An 18223-nucleotide genomic window follows, 5' to 3' on the forward strand; every position below is an offset into this window, starting at 1 on the left:
GTTTGTCAGAGGGTTTTCTTCTGTCTGCTCCATCCTCAGCTCAGCGCCCAAAGAGGTCTGCCTCCGACAGGTGACTCCTTACCTGATGTTTGTTGGCCTGTTGGGGGTGGGCTTTCTGTTCTGATAGACCTTCTGTCTAGGCAGGCCCTGGCCTCTGTGTCCCAGGGGTGGTCCTGCCCCTTTCACAGCCATGTCCTGAGCCCAGCCCTCTTCCTGACCCCATCCCCACCAGGGACCCTGGTTTTATAACCTCCCTCCTAGCTGTGTGGTCATTACCAGTGTTCTGAGGGTGACAGGAGCTGCCTTCCCCCACCTCTGTGGGGAGACAGGGTGAAGGTCCAGGAAAGAAGCCTGGAGAGGTGGGCCCCCACACAGGTCACCTGACCCTCGCAGCCAGCGCCTGCCCATGTCCACATGTCTCCTGGCCCTGGGGTCTCCCCAGCCCACTGCTGGGCCAAGGGAGGCGTGAGCGCCCCTCTGCGTGCGTCTGGCCATGGCCTGCCCACCCTCATGGCTTGTTGGCTCTGCTCAGAGCTGGGGGCGCCACGCGGGTCACGGCACGTGCGATGTGAGAACGTGACCACACGGGGGCAGCAAACTGGGCTTCCCCGGGCTTCTCGCAGAGCCCACATCCAGAATTCCAAAAGCAGACACGCGTGCAAGGAGCAATACAGGTTTTGCATTTCAAAATCACCCTTTTGCAAATCAAATTCACCCTTTTGCAGATCAAAGTTTTCCACAAAAGTGTTTTCTTAATCTTCGTAATAAAAATAAATCCAATGTTGTTAAAATTAAACATTCTATTAAACATGCGTTTAATAATAAACATAAAATACTTATTTAACATCAGAAAAAAATTCTTCAGTGGGGTTCATCATTGGAGAGTATGGTGGTAGAAATAATAAAGCGTGTCTCGTCTGACTAACAAGATCACGTACTTCCTGGCTTTTGTGGAGGCTTACACTGTCCAAAACAAACCACACTTCCTCCTGTAATAATCTCTGAAGAAATTCGCAAAAAATATTTGAAGTAGAATGTGCAATTACTTCATGCCACACCATTCCCTGAATATTTATTGCTGCAATTAGGGAAACATTTCGTCCTCTAACCGTTGGCACGGTCACACTTTCCATCGCGCCTTCATTTTTCAAAAAATAAGTTCTGCACAAGAAATATTTTGGCTGATCCATCAAATCATGAACAGTTAGTAGATGTTCTTAATAATCCCGTTGCAAAAATTACTCCTACACATTATAATTATTTTATGAATATATTAAATTACCACGAGTAGCGACGTAACTTATAAATGAAGCTATAAGTAAATAAGCATTTCTGATGTTACATAGTTTATGTTTATTATTAAATACATGCAATGAAATGTTTAATTTTAACATTAACATTGGATTTAATTTATTACAAAGATTAAAAAAACATTTTTGTGGACAAATTTGATCCGCAAAAGGATGAATTTGATTTGCAAAAAGATGAATTTGGAGTGCAAAACCTGTATCAGAACCATTCAGGAGCGTGTGTTTAACATCTTGAAAGTATACTAAGCAGTAACATGCTAAAACTCGGCAAGGGTATGGAACACGCAGGACCGTGCACTTCTTACTCCACACGAGTCGTCCAGGAACCACGTCCCGGAGTATGGAGCCAGCGCAGCCCGACCCAGTCGAGCGGCCCGGCCCGGGAGCCCGCTCCATCCTGACCGGATCCCCCCGTCTTCCCTAGGCCCACAGACGTGTCACGGACCTGTGCCTGCGCTTGGCGGCGTTCCGCAGGGAGAGCCACCAGGCCGGCCGCCGCACAGCCCGTGCTTCTGGGCCTCAGGCCTGGTGGGCCGGCGGCCAGAAGCCGCGCCGCGCCGCGCGATGACGTCGCCCCCAGGCCCCGCCCACTCCCCCAGGGGCTCCGCCGTGCTCCCCTTCCCCGCGATGACGTCAGCAGGCCAGCCCCGCCTGCCCTGCGTGGTACGCGCCCCGAGCCCAGGCCACGCCCGGCTCCCCGGCCCTCCCGCTTCCCCGCCCCGCCCCGCCCGCCCGCCCTGCGCGCTGACGTCACACGCCGCCCGCGGGCGGAAGCGCGGGCGGGCTGTAGCGACGGCGCTGTCCCCTCAGAGGGGCGCTGGCGCGCGGGCTGAGGCGCCGCGGCCGGAACGGGACGCACTCGCGGCGCGGCTGGGCGGCTGGCGATGAGCGACGCCCCGGCCCCGGGCCCCGAGGCCGGCGCTGCCCGGGCCGAGCCGGCCGGAGCGGCGCTGAGCGTGGACGTGGCGGGGCTGTTGGCGCAGCTGGCGCGCAGCTTCGCGCTGCTGCTGCCGGTGTACGCGCTCGGCTACCTGGGCCTGAGCTTCAGCTGGGTGCTGCTGGCCCTCGCGCTGCTCGTGTGGTGCCGGCGCAGCCGCGGCCTGAAGGCGACCCGCCTGTGCCGCGCGCTGGCGCTGCTGGAGGACGAGGAGCGCGCCGTGCGCCTTGGCGTGCGCGCCTGCGACCTGCCGGCCTGGGTGAGTGAGAGGCGCGGAGCCCGGCGCCACCACACCCCGCGTCCCTGCCTCCCGGCCCACACTCGGCTGGACGCCGCTGTCACTGTCACTGCCACCGCCGCCGGGCCTGGGCGCTGTCGGCGCGCCCCCACTTGTCGGAGTCGGGTGTCCTCGGTCGTCGCGGGCCCGCCCGCCCGGTGCCTGTCCCCCGCTGTCCCAGCGCGCGCTGGCTCTCCGCAGACCCCCGTCCAAAAGGCGCCTTTCCTCGTGTCGCCCCCAGTCCCGGGCAGACCTGCGCGGTGAGGTGCGTGGGGTGTCCTGCTGCGGACACGCCCCCGGGCAGCCCCCGGCGTGTGCACCGCCGCGGGCCCAGAAACCGCCCGGGGAGAAACGGGAGTGGCAGCCGGGGCGCGGACGAGTTCATCTTTGTCCTCCGTCCCTGAGAAGGCTGTCCTTGGCCGGTTGTTCCGCGCACACCTGAAGAGCAGTGAGGTCTCCCCGAGGAGCTGCTGATACTAAGATAATGGACAGTCTTTTTTAGCTCTTCGGAAGTAACGTTGTCAGACTGAGCACTGTTACGTGGGTGAACCGGAACGCAGGGCGAACCGAGGGGCAGGGCGCTTAGAAGAGTGGCGCTAATGGGAAGAGCCATGCTATCGATTGTTGTATTGCTACCGCTGGTAATTCTCTGTGTGATTTATTTATGCAGCAGGGAACAAATGGACTTGGCGATCTCAGGCTTTTCTCCTCGCTCCCAGATTCTCCACGGGTTGGTGTCAGTTTCGGACTACAGGAAGTAGCGCTATTTTAAGCTAAATGATGCTCACGCTAGGCTTGGTGTCCACTTCGTGTGACAATGGCCAGCCGGTGCGTTTCGGAAGGCTCAGTTTCTCTTAGATGAGCCCCGTTTCCAAGCATAAGACACTCGGGAAGTAAGGCATGGAGTGTGTGACGCAAGTGCCCTCGGCCAGGCGGAACTTGACGGGTGCTGCTGCGTGTGATGACATAGGCAGGTACTTGGGAGCTGAAAACCGCCAGTACCTGCTGGGCGTGTGGTGCAGGAGTATTTTGGAGAATCAAATAAGTAGACGCAGGAAAGAGGAGGGACGTGTAGAAAACAGGAAGTCAGAGTCGCCAAGGTGGGCAAAGCCGAGACCTTAGGTGCAGCACGTGGGAAGCCGAGGACTTTCAGGTGGCATCTTGTGTCTGTGCTGCACCAGGTAAAAGGGTGCCAGCACGTCACTGCAGACCGATGGGTGAATCAACATCAGGCGGCAGCAGGCTGAACTTCACAGGAACTGGCAGTGCTGACTTTCAGAGGTGGTTATCAGCTGTTGGCTGGTATCAGTTTGCTTGTGAAAACCCTGGTGACAGGCACAAATGCAGTTGCTACCATCCTGAAGGACCCAACAGATTTTTTGCATAGAATAAAAAGGTGATTAGTCAAAGATTCTTTTCCTGGGTTTTTCCTCTGTGTGACTTAAACTGATGAACCGTGGTGTTCATGTCATAGAATAAGGAATTTATATTTTCTCCAAGCTTTTTCACTTGTTTATTCCAAATTTGTATTTGTGCTCATATCACACACATATATACTTAAACATGCCCCACATTGCTAAACACTTCTGGAAGGATCCACACAAAACTAACAGTGATCATATCCAAGAAAGGCGCTAGGAGTCTGGGGTTTGAGGGAGATTTTATATATATATATTTTTTAAATTTTTAATCATAGTTGACATACCGTTTTTTTAATACCTTTTAAATTATAATACCCATGTATTATTTTCATAATAAAACCCGAGAATTACACTTTCTAGAAGCGTGCCCACTATTTTTTTGCTATAGTCAGGTAACAAATCAACAATAGAAGAAGCCATGCATAAGTTAAAATTTATGTATTAGTAGATTTTTGATTTTTACAGTACATGCTTAGGTTCTGGGGTTCTCAACTTTGGGCTGGTATTTTGCTTTGAAGGAGATATATTTGTAGAGATTTTCATAATGTGTCATTAACAACTATGATTCATAGTAGGGCTGGAAGCATAGGAAAATTTGAACTAATGTGGTGCTCACTTCCAACCCCACTTTTGGATATGTTCACTTAACAGTTTTTCTTCTTTTTATTTAGTAAAGTAAAAATTTACACCGGATATGAAACATGAGATAATTAAAGAATATTAATACTTCGAGAAAAATATATACTGTTTTGAATTAAGTCGATTAGAATGTGAAAAATAGCTCTCACTTAACATGTGATAATTCTGTAAGACATCAGCTGCAGCTGTAATGCAAATCCTATTGTTATTCATTCTTCACTTTCTTTTTTCTTTTTCTTTTTTTCACAAACAGGAAAAGCTTGGTAGGTTTGGGTTGATGGATTCAGGACTGGCCTTTTTTGTTGTACCAGTGTCTACCCTATGTTAATTGGGCCCTGGCAAGTTAGACTATGGGTGAAGAATATTCTTGAGTTTTTGTAGAGATGAATAAGAACAATTTTCCATTGCTGTTTTCATTTATTTGAAAAGTTAGAACTTGGTGGGGTGAAGTCTTCCACTGAAAACCAAAACCTTTCCTGGTTTTTCTCCTGTCAGTAAATGCTGACGACTCTGGCTGCAAATAAGTCGCGACCCAAACCTGTCATATACAATATTACTCAACTGTTTTGACAATTGTCCTTTTATTACTCTGATACTTTGATGATTGCGATTTAATGCTGTTCTATACTGTGAGGCACAAGCTTGTCTTTGGGAAAGCTTTATTCTTCTCATAGTTGCTCTGGGAAGTTCAGGAGAATTTAACTGTAACCAAAATTTAATATGTGTAGACTAAGAACCAAACAAACAAAAGAGAAGAATACACTGTAAAGGAAGGGCAAATACTTGCTTTTGTTCAGAGTGTTAATCATTGACTGACACTTTAATGAAGTTTTCTGAAGGCTTGTAACACAGTAGTTGCTGTAACTAAAGCAGGAATCACAGTTTATAGTTGCAACTTTAGCACTTAGATCATGTGCTTTGGGAAAGTGTCCGAGTCCTTATGGCGCTGAAGGGAACATGAGTTTCTGTGTGTGCCTACACTGCTGCTGCAGTTCAAGGAGGGAAGGAGGACTGAGGATTGCACTGCTCACAATGTGAGGTCTACATGCTTCATTAAGTTAGAGCAGAAGGTCCCAGGGTTGCTAGACATAAAGCAGCAAACATCTGTGTTTTAGTTTAAACAATGGATTGCAAGTTAGGATATATGCATTCATCAGCTTGTATGCTCGGGTTTTGGTAATACAAGCTTCTGTTTTCAATGAATATTCATTTCAAGATGGAAGAATATAGAGCTAGGACTGAACTATAATATAAATAAATACATGAATTGAAAATATATGTGATGTATTTATATTAAATTAACATGTCATAGTAAATTATGTAAAGTATAATATGTATTTGTAAAATATAGATCTGAATCCTGTGAAGAACCAACTATGAAAAACTGGCTAGTAATTTGGTGTTCTTGTTAGGCCTAGTGAACCTCTTATCTTTTCTGTAAGTTTTCATGATTACATTGTCACTACATTTAACCTTGAGTAATATCACAGTAATATCATTATGAATATACTAAAAACCATTAAATTGTATACTTTCAATGAGTGAATTCTATGTGAATTTTATCTCCGTAACACTGAGATATACTGCGGCATTGAATTTCTTTTAAAAATAAAGAAGTGAAAAAGGTGATCAGAAACAATACAAAGTAAGTCATAAGTACCTCCTTGCTTATGGAATTCCTGCTAAAACTGTTGCAACTTTTAAAAATTATTGTTCCAACTTAAATTTGGAGACATTTACATTTTAAAGAATGTTTAATGAAAGGGGCGGGCTTCTGAATGGCAAACATTACTAGGTAAATATTTTCACCTTAAACCCAATGTTACTATAAACATTGATGCTGTATTGGCTAACCACATTCTTACTGAATAACACTAGAACTCATGCTTCGTAGATAGAAATACCTTAAATGTGTGTTTTTCTGTGAGTTATTCTCAACTCTTACCTTCCATTCAGGGTATTAGTACATACCATGTCTATTGGAGAAATCTAGCCTATTAGATACATTCTATCATAGCATGAATTTAGAATACACTGCTTGTGCCCTGTTGCCTTTTGTTTTGTTAAATCATTGTCTTTTTAGTTTCCGTGACAATGCTGCCTCAGGTGACTTTTCTTCCTGCATTGAGAGAGCTAAGGACTCGCTATATGTGGAAGTGTAATAGGTCATTGTGCCCTCATGTGTAGATAGAGGTTGGGTGTTGTTGCCCCGACGTGAGTGCCGTGGTGGGTCAGCAGAGAGGGTGGGAGGTGGGCAGTGGTGACAGGTGCCTAGAAACACACTGGTGGACATTTGAGAGTGGAAGGGCGCGGCCTCAGAGTCGGTGGGAACAGCAAGATAAAAGCGCACATTGGGAGGCAGTGTCCCATCCGGAAGGCGCTGTAAGGAGATGATGGGAGGTGGCGCCCGGCTTGTGACTTCCGTGGACCCATGGCTGAGGAGTAGACGTGCTGGGACTGCTCTACCCTTCCCAGGGAGCCCGAGCTGAGCATAAACATAAACACTTCGGCGCCTGGAGAAGGGGGAGAGAGTGACGGTTTCAGAACTAAGCTTGTGAAATCAGAACATGGAAACGCCTGTGCTGTGCATGGCGTTCTCATCTCACTTCAGCTGCCAGAGAACTTGCAGCCAAGATTAGTGCTGGATGGTTGTGCTCTGTCTGCACCAGTGACGTAGCTGCAAGTGCCTGTCCGTCTTCCCGCCGGTAACTGTGGCTTTTACTCCAATGATCTTGCTGCTCCTTAACGACTGAGTCACCACGTGTTCTTTGGGAATTGGGTGGGGCACCGTTCTTACATAAACAGTGCCAGTCGTTGTCTTTTGCATGGAAATATTTTTTCACTTAACACGTTTTATTTACAGATTTGCTCATGGTCTTTCTCCCTGTTGCTAAATTTTCTTCATTTATTTTCCTTAACTGTTACAGAAATACTGTAATTTATTTCAAGGAAACCATTTATTTTGGTGAATTTTTCTTGGAGTCGATAACATTTTACGGAGCTAACCCAGCTTATGTGTAGGGATTACAAACAAGCCTTTACTGATTCATCTCTTCACTCAGCCTACATTTATTAGATGTACACCCTGTTCCAGGTATTGCGCTAGGTGATAGAGACACAGACGTGAGTAGGGCCAGGCGTTACACTCAAGAACTGAGAGCCGGTTCTAACACAGATCTGTGAAGAATATTCGTGTTGGTCGTAGTGTGTTGGTAATTCTTTAAAAGTAAAAGTAATACTACTCATTTTTTTTTAATGCAGGAAAATCGTTTATTCAGGATCATGTGGTTTAAGATTTTAAAGTTTTCTAGACTCACAACTACATATGGAAAAATGAAAGGTATACCTTTCTTAGGCCTTTCAAGTTGTGCAGTGGTATGTTCATTTTTCAAAAATTACACCATTAGAGCATTTTGTACATTTACTATGGTAATAAATAGCTCTTTAAATCAATCTTATTTTCAAACAAAGACTGCGTTGATGAGGATTGAAACTTTCCTGGTGTCTGTTGACCTAGCTGTGCATAAAAGTCCAGTTTGCTGCTCGGCTGTCCCTGCCTGCTTTGCGGTGCTTTGCGGAAGGTGGTTTTACGAGGACAGCGCACACATCTGAGACCCCGCGGTCCAGTGCCGGTGCCTTTGGGGTGGAGGGCATGCCGATGGCAGTATGGAAGCAAAGTCACAGCAGCTCAGCGCGAGTGTACCGTTTGTCCGCACAGTAGCTTCCCGTTTCAAAGAACTCTTTTTATGCCTGGGGTCTACACCTGAGAGTTAGTGATGACCACACAGAGGACACATGTGGAAATACTAATGTGACAATGTGCTTTGTGTTTCGTCTGTTAAGTCGTCCAGCACCTGAGCTTTAAGTGCTTTTATTTGTGCAGTCACTTAGTGAAGTTCTCCTTATGTTTATTTTTAATGAACCTGCCGTTGGGTTTTTATTTCTTCTGTTGTAGCTGGACAGGTTTTAAAAACATAATTTTTCTGGCATGAGAAGAATGCATACTCATTGTAGAACATTTCAAGCTTGGGAGAAGAAAGAAAAAACGTCACCTGCAGTCCCACTAACTAGTGATAACCATTGTAACATTTGGTGATTTTCTGAATCTTTAATGTGTGTGGATGTGCCTGTGTGTTAGGTGTATCCTCACCTGAAGGGGTACATTGTGCGCTTGTCATTGTTCTTCAGAGACGTGACTTTGGTTACTGCCATGTCGTCCATCTTCAGGGAGTACCGCGCTTTATTTAAATGGTGTCTGATGGACAGATTCCAAAAGCGACAATGTTAGCTAGCGTATGGTGAGAAACGATAAAACTGGAGTTTGAGATACTTAATTTTTTGCCCTTTTCAAGTTATGAAAGAATATTTACTCGAGCTATTTATCAGATCTGTCCAAGATACATTAACTGTTTTTGAACCCATGAGAGTAGCATGATAATTTTATAACCAGAAATCTAGCTTTGGAGGGCAGTGTTTGTTTCTAAATGGTGTGGTGTTAAAATCACATGCCTGGTAGATTTACCCAGGTCTCTGCTTATGTAAATAACCTGTAGAAGAAAAGCATTTTTCCTACGTGGAGTCACAGCTTTAATAGCTTTTCTTCTTTTGCTGAGTTGGGATATTAAAGCTTGTTAACAGGTAGAATATTTTAAACTGAAGTAGCACAGAGTTGTGATGGTTACTTTGGAGGTTGCCGAGAAGATTCACTTGTCACTGGCTTTGTCTGAAAATAACCGGCTATGTGACTAGTGTCAGCCGGCAGCTCGGTCACAGAGTGGGTGCTACTGTCACGTTGGTGGCTACCCTCTTGGTGCCAGTCTGACACGTGACGGCCTCGTTGCTTAGGCGCACGGCCATCTGGTGATGTTCATGTCTGAGACCCTTGCTGGCCCCGTGTGATTGGTGAGTCTGTTAGAACCTTAGTTTCCCCATTATCAGATGGGCATTGAAATGAGCCTGACTCCAGTGTGCTTATGAGCCTGGGAGGCTGGGATGAGGGTCATGCTGGGTGAGCGGTCTGAGTGGTTGATGTTCCCCCTTCCAGTGTCCTGCTGCCTGAGTCACTTCTCTTACCCACCTTGCCACCTCCTACCCCCTACAACTGGAGGGAGCACATGAGGCATAGAGCTTCTCCTTGTTTCTGTTTCATTGCGGTTTGTTTATTTTTTGTTGCTAAAATTTTATCTACCATAATGCTTTGTTAGTATTCACAGTCGAAAGTGTTCCTTACCATTTCTCTCTTTTTTTGGTACACACTTAAAGTAATACCTACAGAGCCCACATTATTACCCCTCATCCTCGCTGCTGCTTCTTCCTTACATCAAATGCTGCTCCGAGGACATGGTTCATCTTTGCTCTGCTTGCTGCAGCTGCCCTGATGCAGTGATGGATTATGGATGGTGGATGGAGGATGGATGGATGGATGATGGATAGATGGTGGGTGGATGGATGGGAGGGTGGATGATGGGTGATGGGTGGATGGATGGTGGATGGACGGATGGTGGATGAATGGATGGTGGATGAATGGATGGATGATCAATGGATGGTTTGTGGATGGATGATGGATGGATGGATGATGGATAGATGGTGGGTGGATGGATGGGAGGGTGGATGATGGGTGGATGGATGGTGGATGGACGGATGGTGAATGGATGGATGATGGAAGAATGGTTGATGGGTAGTTGGTGGATGGATGGTTGGTGGATGGTTGGATGGATTGATCATAGATGGGTGGATGGATGGATGGCTGAAAGGCAGAAAGGATGATGTTGACCTCCTGACTGGGAAGGTGTACTATAATTGTGTAAGATAGAGCCATTGCTAGATGCCATGTCCTTCTCTTGGCTGTGATGTATTATTGTGTGGTCACTGTTACTGAATGACAAACAAGTATAAAGGGGGATGTACCGAAGTTTTAGTCTCAAAATCCAGTGCAAATAAATGATTACATTCAGGAAAAAAGTCTTAATGTTTTCAAGTGCCTGATTATGTACTGTTTTTCATTGTGTACAAATAAAGGAATAAAAGGAGAAAACGAGTAGATTTTAAGTTGGTAAATTTCTCTGACTTAATTCTCATAACTCTTGAAATATTTACTATCTGTGTAAGAATGAAATTAAGCTCTTAGGAGTATATAAACCTATTCCTTGAAAATGAAAAATTCACAGTAAAATTTCAACCATGATGTGATTTCTGAATCCATGTAGATGTTTGATATTCCTGCCAGTTCTGTAATTCTAAGGGCTTTTAGAGTTCAAAGTCTCATATAGTTTCTTTTTTTTTTTATAGTAGAACAAAGCTGGAATGATTTCACATAGTATACAGAACAAGTATAATTAATTCAGTACTACAATTACGTATCTATCTCTTAGTCCATTCCAGTGAAAACGTAAGCATGTAAATTTGAATAGTAGCATTTGATTTGAATTTAAAACAAACAACCAGATTGTCTATGTGTTTTAGTAAAGGAGATGAGAAGACATGTTTCCTATTCTTGGACTCATTTTAATTTGTGAGATTGATAGAACTCATGCCAGAACTTCAGCTTTAAATCAAGATTGTCACATAGTTTACTTGTATGACCTTTCTTTTAGCAGTTATAGAAAAAATGTCTACATGACCTTAGAATTTTTAAAAATGTGCTTCAAGTCTTTTTCAAATCTCCATAGACATGCTATATGTAAGGGTTTATTTAATAATAAATCCTTTGACATTAGTATTTTGATGAACGGATATTTAGTTGTTCTTTTGGGTAGAAATTCTGATGTGTCCCGGTTTTTCCTCTGCCACTGAGTGTTAGTCCTGGCTTATGTTCTCTTATCATTCCATGCAAGCCCTGAAACTTAAGTCCCCGGTCAAAAATAAGTGGATGGATGAAGAGTGTATGTAACATAGCAGATATGTTATATGAAATTACAGAAGACCTCAGTGTAAAAATCCTTTAAAGTATACATCCTTTTAGTGAATTACAGATAAGGATTGGTTTTCAAGTAATTTTGGACAGCTTTGTTAGTTTTAGAAGGTATGCTTAAAGGATACACCGGGCTTTTAGATTTTTATTTTACTGGTTCTGATTTACAAAAATAGGTACTGGTCATTCATATAACAAAGAAATAGTAATGAATTGTTGAAGATAAGCATGTTTAAACAAGCACTTGTCAGAAGCGGTACATAAATTTTTTCCCTCTCTGTCACCTCTGCCACTCCTGAGTCCCAAGGAGCCTCACGTCCTTGGAGCTGACGTCTGGCCCAGGCTGTGGCTCTTCACTGTGGTGTCAGCCATCGTTCCTTTTGGCAGCAGCCAGTTCTTATTTCGAACTGTTAGAATTTGAGACAACAGAAGAAAGCAACAAGCTTCCCCTAACTGGTAGGTTTGTGGTGAGCTTGTAAGGGAGGGCTCCAAGTTCCCACCGGCGGTTTCAGGTAGAGGCGGCGCATATGTGCCGCTTCGGCTTCCCCAGTGAAATTTCTCGTTTTCCCTCATGTGAAAAGCACCTAGGGAGAATTTTGACACTGTCTTCTGGTAGGAAAATGCCTTAAACAGTTGGATTTTGCAGTCCTGTCGATGTATTTTAATGTTTTTGTAATGACATTGTTTTTGGTGCTATATCGAGTCTCAGTCAGTCATCCAAAGCCGACCCAAACCACAGAGGAAGTTAGAATGTGGACTGTGAAACAGATTAGCTGCTTTAATGAGATGAAGGAATGGTGTAATGAGTTTCTCCACGCCCCACACCTGACTGACTGTCCCCTCCCATTCATCTCAGCGGGCCACACACATTTGTTTCTGCGTCTGCCATGACTGGAAAGCTCTGGGCGAGAGGCCTGGAGAAGTTCGATGGATCCTGGCTCAGGAGTAAGAGCAGTTCCTGACACTCCTGCGCTGGTGTCCGCTCCTTTCATCACGGCTGCATGTTGGGCCCTCGGGCTCCCTTTGGTTGACTTGTGTGTGAACCAGAAATTTTCTGGGCTATTTTAACTTTCTGCAAGTCTTTTCCCCATTTTCTTTAATTTTAAGACCAATTCATGTGTAGACCAAACAATACTAAACATTTGGAGATTCTTAGTTAGTATCTCACGTTAGGACTTTTTGATAAACCTGCAGCGTGCTTTCAGGCACAGGTGTGTGTTGATTCTTAACAGTTTCCTGAACACAGAGTTTCTCTTGTGATACAACAAATAAAACACAAGTGTCTCATGTTTTCTTAGAACCTATGGTCCTGTTGTCCTGGTCTTGCCTCATCTACTCTAAGTTTTTGAGTATTATTTTAGACAAGGAAACAACTCCTGTGTAGATCTTTTCAATTTGTGGGCTTACGGAGAGCTCGCCGTGTGGTATGGGGAGGTAGGTGACAGTCAGTCAGGTGTACTGGGTGGCGGGGAGGCAAGGTCCTGACCTGCAGGGCCTCTGGCCGCTGACAGACAGGGCTGTGCTCAAGAGGACACACTCAGACCTGCTGTGCTAGGAAAATCAAGCGCCCCTCCCTTCCCCTCAAAATAGTGGAAGAGGTCTTCCACTGGAACCAGTCATTGCTCCAAGTAAGCGTTTGGTGTTTCTTTTCTTTCTTTTTTTTTTCTGAGCTAAGTGCCTAAAAGTCTGTGCAGAAATGAGCAGTGCTGAAATCCTCCATGGAATGAGGAAGAATATGAATAAATGAACCTGATTGACCAGTTTACTATTTGAGGTTTCCTGACATTTGGTTTCTAAAATGATCATTTTATCCATTTATCTTTTGAATTTTACTTAAAGATATTAACTCATCAATGCTTCAGGTGTAATAGATATGTATCTTCCTATTTTTCCCGACACCGATTACCTTATTCTAGCTGTTTTAGTAAGAGAATTTATCGAGAACATTAATTTATGGTGCGTGTTTCAGTGCTGCTGTGGGATTTTCAGAGGCCCTCCCCACAGCCCTGCAACAGACCTGCTGTACCTGCCAGGACAGACCTGGGGTTGCAGGTGCTCGGTGCTGTGCGGCCTTTGGATCGGACTGTGAAGTCCCAACCTGAGCTGTCACAGTATCTCCAACGTGAGTGCTGTTGGAAGACAGTTCTTTTATTTAACTTCAATTTTAAATGTGCCATATTAGGTTTTTGATGGTCAGAAATGGGAAAAATATGATTTCATTAGAAAAGTTTAGCTCTGTATACATTTGTTCCATCTATTTTATGTTCCAGGTATAACAGGGAGGACACGTTAGCGCCCCCTGGGTCTAGTCCACTTACTTCCTCAGTGACCAGAGACAAATAGTTCTCCTTTGTGTCTGGTAGATGGAGCCGTTAGTTATTCAAAGGGTTGTTGTGAGGATTAAATGAGATACTGTAGGCGCCACCCTGGCATACGGTTAATGTTCTGTCTTTGTATATTTAGTTCATTTTTTTCTAAACAAAACAACATTGGTAATATCAACATCACATTAGAATCCAAAATATCCCTTTATTCTTAAGATGAAAAAGGGATTTCTTGGGTAGTGTCAACTTAAATATAATAAAAATTTTAGCAATCACTCAATGATTATTTCTAGTTTGTAGAAATAATATACACTATGAAAACTTATTTTATGATTGGACTTATAAAGGAGATTTAGTGGGTGTTTTTTTGTTGTTGTTGAAAGATAGGATTTAAAACCAAATGATATGTATTCTTGCATTCCTATATGATTTAGAAACGTTTTCTATTTTCCCTGTACATCCCAGTGTTTCTGTGTGATGTTTTGCTATTTTAAATTCTGTTTTGTGGAACATAAGCAGGTGTTTATGAATATGTATTAGTGAAAAGCAGATTTTCAATTTAGTGAACAGAATTAAAATTTTGTAACAGATTTCTGTTCTTCAGTTTCCATATACTCTTTTTCTTTGGCACTTTGAAATCAGCACTGATGTTTCGGCTTCAGCTCTTACCATTCCTCCCATCTCCTAATGTAGTCAGAGTACCTTGCATATGCCATTATTTTTGTGTCAAATCCTCTCTTTTCTTTGCATGCCAAACCCCAGCTCATTCTTTCAGGCCCATCGCATGTACTGTGTTCTTGCCGAATCTCATGGATTCTTCCGGGCAGCGTCAGACCTCCTCTTGCCTGCGTTGTCCTTCCCTCAGGCTGGCGGTCACCTGTCTCCACTCCAGTCCGCTCCACCCGCCTCGAGCTGCCCAAGCTCAGGAGCATGTCTAGTCCTGCGTTGTAGCCTAGTTCTGGGCACAGAGCCAGGCCCAAGTCACTGCCCGAAAAAGGCGCTGCAGCCTGTTCAAAAAGAACCAACTGTACACGTGCTATGGTAGATTAAGGAATGGCATGGTGATGGAAACTCAGTGACAGAGTCAGAATTCGTACCAGTCAGACTGTTTCTGTTCTGGTGCATGACGATGAGAGGAGAAGCTTCACTGTTTCGTAAGTTTAGATTCTGTAGGTGATTCGTGGGACTGGTGTGTGTTTTGCAGGAGCGAAAGGAAAGCTCTGTGGCATTGCTCTGGCTGGAAATGTGACAGGACGAATAGGGGTTTGCTAGCACACTCGCAGGCCTGATCTGAGACATATTCAGTGCTTAGAGAAACCTGATAATGTTAGAGCAGGCAAATGTTTTCATTTGGGGACACTTTCAGGAGTCATTTATCGTATTTAGTCAATAAGGTGTTTGGCTGAACAGAGTTACGCTTTGCCTTTAAAACTTGATGTTTCAGAAAATGTTTCTTTCAAGTGAACTCCAGATTAGATTACTTATGTCCTAAAAGAGCCTTGTTTCTAAGTACCATTCTCTCTAATGCAGTTAAAATACAGCTTCACTTATGGGAATTCTATTTCCACAGAACTGTAAAGTCGTGCAGTGTCTGAACCAGTTCCTTTGGTGGCTGCGCGGCACGTCCCGCCTGGGAGTCCGTGGTCGCTCAGCCATATGCATGGCTGGTCCAGTGCTCTGCGTCTCTGCTGCTGCACACGCATCACATGTTTGCCAGCCTGTCTTTAGGACAGAGTCTTCCAAGTGGGATTGATTAATTGCTGGGTCACAGGGTGGATGCATGTGGAATTTTGTCATCGCTACTTCATTACCGTAGCCCTCCCATGGGAGGGAGTGCGAGTTTAAGTAAACCCATCTTTAAATCGGCCGATTCTTAGTCGTGGGTGCAATACTGGGTCTAGTAACAGTGCTTTATTGTTGAGTTGTTATCGTGTTTACTGAGCTTTGCTATCAGCTGTTTCAGGACCTACTGCACTTAATCTAGAGAGTCTAGATAAATAGATCTCTAAAGACAAAGTGTTCTACTTCTGGCTGTTACCAGTACCTCGTACACTGTAAGGCATGTCACCTGACTTTCAAGCTGTAGTGTTTGGTTGGAGCGTGCCCTGCCGAGAACTGGGCTCTGCGGCCTCTACCCACGTTGCTTCCACGTCCCTCAGGCACAAAGCCCTCAAGAGCACAGGCACCCAAATCTGGCCTTTCATCCCCATTCTGTCACTTAGTAGAATTCGGTAAATTTGGCATGTTAATAGTTCCTATTTGTAGAGTTGTTTTAAGAATTAAGTCAGATAGTATATGTGAATAGTTTTGCCCAGAACCTGCTAACTGCATAGTGGTGCATACTCAGTAAATGGTGGTTACTTTTGTTGTTTCATAGAAGTATAGTTGGGTCAGAAGACTCATGTTGCCCTCGCTGATCTTCCAGAAACCCAGTTCAAGGGAGATTTCTTTTCTGTTGTCTGCCTTCCCTCGTGGCCTGCTCCTCTGAACCTTTTGCATAAAGGGCTTTGAAGAGTGTGTGTCCTTATCGACCACCTTATGCCAGGATTGTAACCATTTGGGTTTTCTGGACCCTGTGAATGTTTGGTGACTTGGTCTGCAAGCAGATTTGCACGCAGTTTTGTGCACGTGGACGCCCGCACTAGACTCCAGCCGGGAGCCTTTCTGGGATGGGGAGTGGGTGGGAATGTGGATTGGTCAAAGCTTTCTCTGTGCGAGGTACAGTACTTGGGGATGTGGTTGTGGGCCTTCTGGGCTGAACAGGAACTCAGTTCTTCAGTGAAACCAAGGAATCTTAAAAACATGAAAACCACTGTGATCCCATTTTCCCTTCTGTAGAAGCAGGAAATCCTGGTGCACATAAACTGCAGAGAAGTAGTTTCTGTGAGGTGTGGAGGGTCAATACATGGCTCCCCACCAGTTATGAACAGGTGCCAGCCACTTCCACCCCACTCGCTGGGAGAAGCTGCAGCCTGTCTGTCTGGCAGGAGCTGAGGCTGTCCTGACCCCTGGTTCCTGGGGGACACGGGGATCCATGTGCAGAGGTGCCGTGCAGCCCCTGCCAGCCCACCGCATTCTCAGCACGCATCTCGTGTCTGCTTTGCTGACTGTTGTGTCACAGACTGCCATTAGGGTCACATACAGTGTTTTGGTTGTTTACTGGCGATAAGGTATAAAGGAACATACCCTGTCACCTCATAATATTTGGCAGAGAAGAAAGGATCTGAAAACAGATAAAAGGGAGGCGTCATTGGCAGCCGCACGCCATCTTGCCGTGATTTCATCAGAGTACACGACAGTCGTACTCACCATAACCCGCTAGCCGAGGGCGTCCTGAGTGTTATCTGGTGTGCGTAATTGTTTATTCTGTGTGGACTTCCAGCATCTGTGCTCAGATTTTATGCTTCAGATGACATTTTTCATTAGAGCTCAAAGAATGTCCAGTAATTATAGTAATGTTCTAACAGGCCATTGAAAAGTGGTCCCAAGTACAGACTGCTGTAAAAAAGCCAAGTGCATGCAGGTTCAGGAGCAGTGTCGTTGCGGAGTGTGGAGCACGCTTCTTTAGCACGCCTCTCTAAAGACAGTCACTTGTTTGTGCACGTGTGCAGTGCGCTGAGCGCGGGGCAGCTATGGGCACACCGCGCTGAGCGGTACAGTGACGTGTGCCACGTGTGGGATTGTGGAGAACCTGAGGGCAGGCACCGCGATGGCGTGGCTAGGTGGTGTGTGATGGGGGCCGTCGAGAGCCGAGTTGAGCTGATCGTAAGGAGGGAAGCAGGGACTAGGTCAGAGGTACACAGCAGAGCCCACCTCTGTAGAGGAGTCATGATTTGAGCCTTGAAGTGGAAACCCCTCTGAACACATAGCAGCCGATGGTCTGGAGGCCACGGGAGCGGCCCTGTTGTGGAGCTGGCAGCTCGAGGTGGTGCCGACAATCACAGGTCCCCAGAAAGCCAGGCCTGCAGAGTCCGTGGCTCTGCCGCGTGCTCTGAAACTAAGAGGAGGAGCAGTGTGAGTGAAGGCGTTCTTGCTGCCCCCAAGTACAGGGTGCTCCGTGGCAGCCTGTGGTCCTTCTGGCGCCACCAGTGGTTGGTTGGATTCAGAGGGACGGGGGCAGAAGGGGAGACCATCTGTCTCCCAGTACATTGCTGCATGGACCACAGGTAACACCTGCTCTAAGGCTTACACACCCCGGAGTGGCAATCCGGTCCCAGTCCTGACCTGACTTTCAGAGTGCTGAGCTGCCTTACTGTAACATGAAGAAATGGCGGGGTACAGCCTGCAGACGAATGGCACATATTTAATTTTGGGACCTAGTATGGCTAGTTGAACGAGCCCTCCGAGTCCCCCCAGCCCCACATGTCCTGTCCTGGGAACGTGCAGTCCTCTCAGCACTCCAGTC

At 45.7% G+C, this 18223-nt stretch overlaps 1 protein-coding gene across 3 annotated transcripts in view; it reads left to right on the forward strand.

The window, feature by feature from the left end:
* Positions 1 to 2039: 2039 nt before the first annotated feature.
* ESYT2 (extended synaptotagmin 2) overlaps positions 2040 to 18223 on the forward strand; it is a 64360-nt gene continuing 48176 nt past the window's right edge. The window contains exon 1 of one of the 3 annotated variants that reach the window (XM_033098663.1): positions 2040 to 2506. In XM_033098663.1, the coding sequence (XP_032954554.1) occupies positions 2195 to 2506 (312 nt within the window). In that variant the 5' untranslated portion in view covers positions 2040 to 2194. Of the gene's footprint in view, positions 2507 to 14865; positions 14973 to 18223 lie in introns of those variants that run through there. The other 2 variants (XM_033098662.1, XM_033098664.1) reach the window with 2 other exon arrangements.

Source organism: Rhinolophus ferrumequinum, chromosome 26 (assembly GCF_004115265.2).
Source record: "Rhinolophus ferrumequinum isolate MPI-CBG mRhiFer1 chromosome 26, mRhiFer1_v1.p, whole genome shotgun sequence".
NCBI lineage: Eukaryota > Metazoa > Chordata > Mammalia > Chiroptera > Rhinolophidae > Rhinolophus > Rhinolophus ferrumequinum.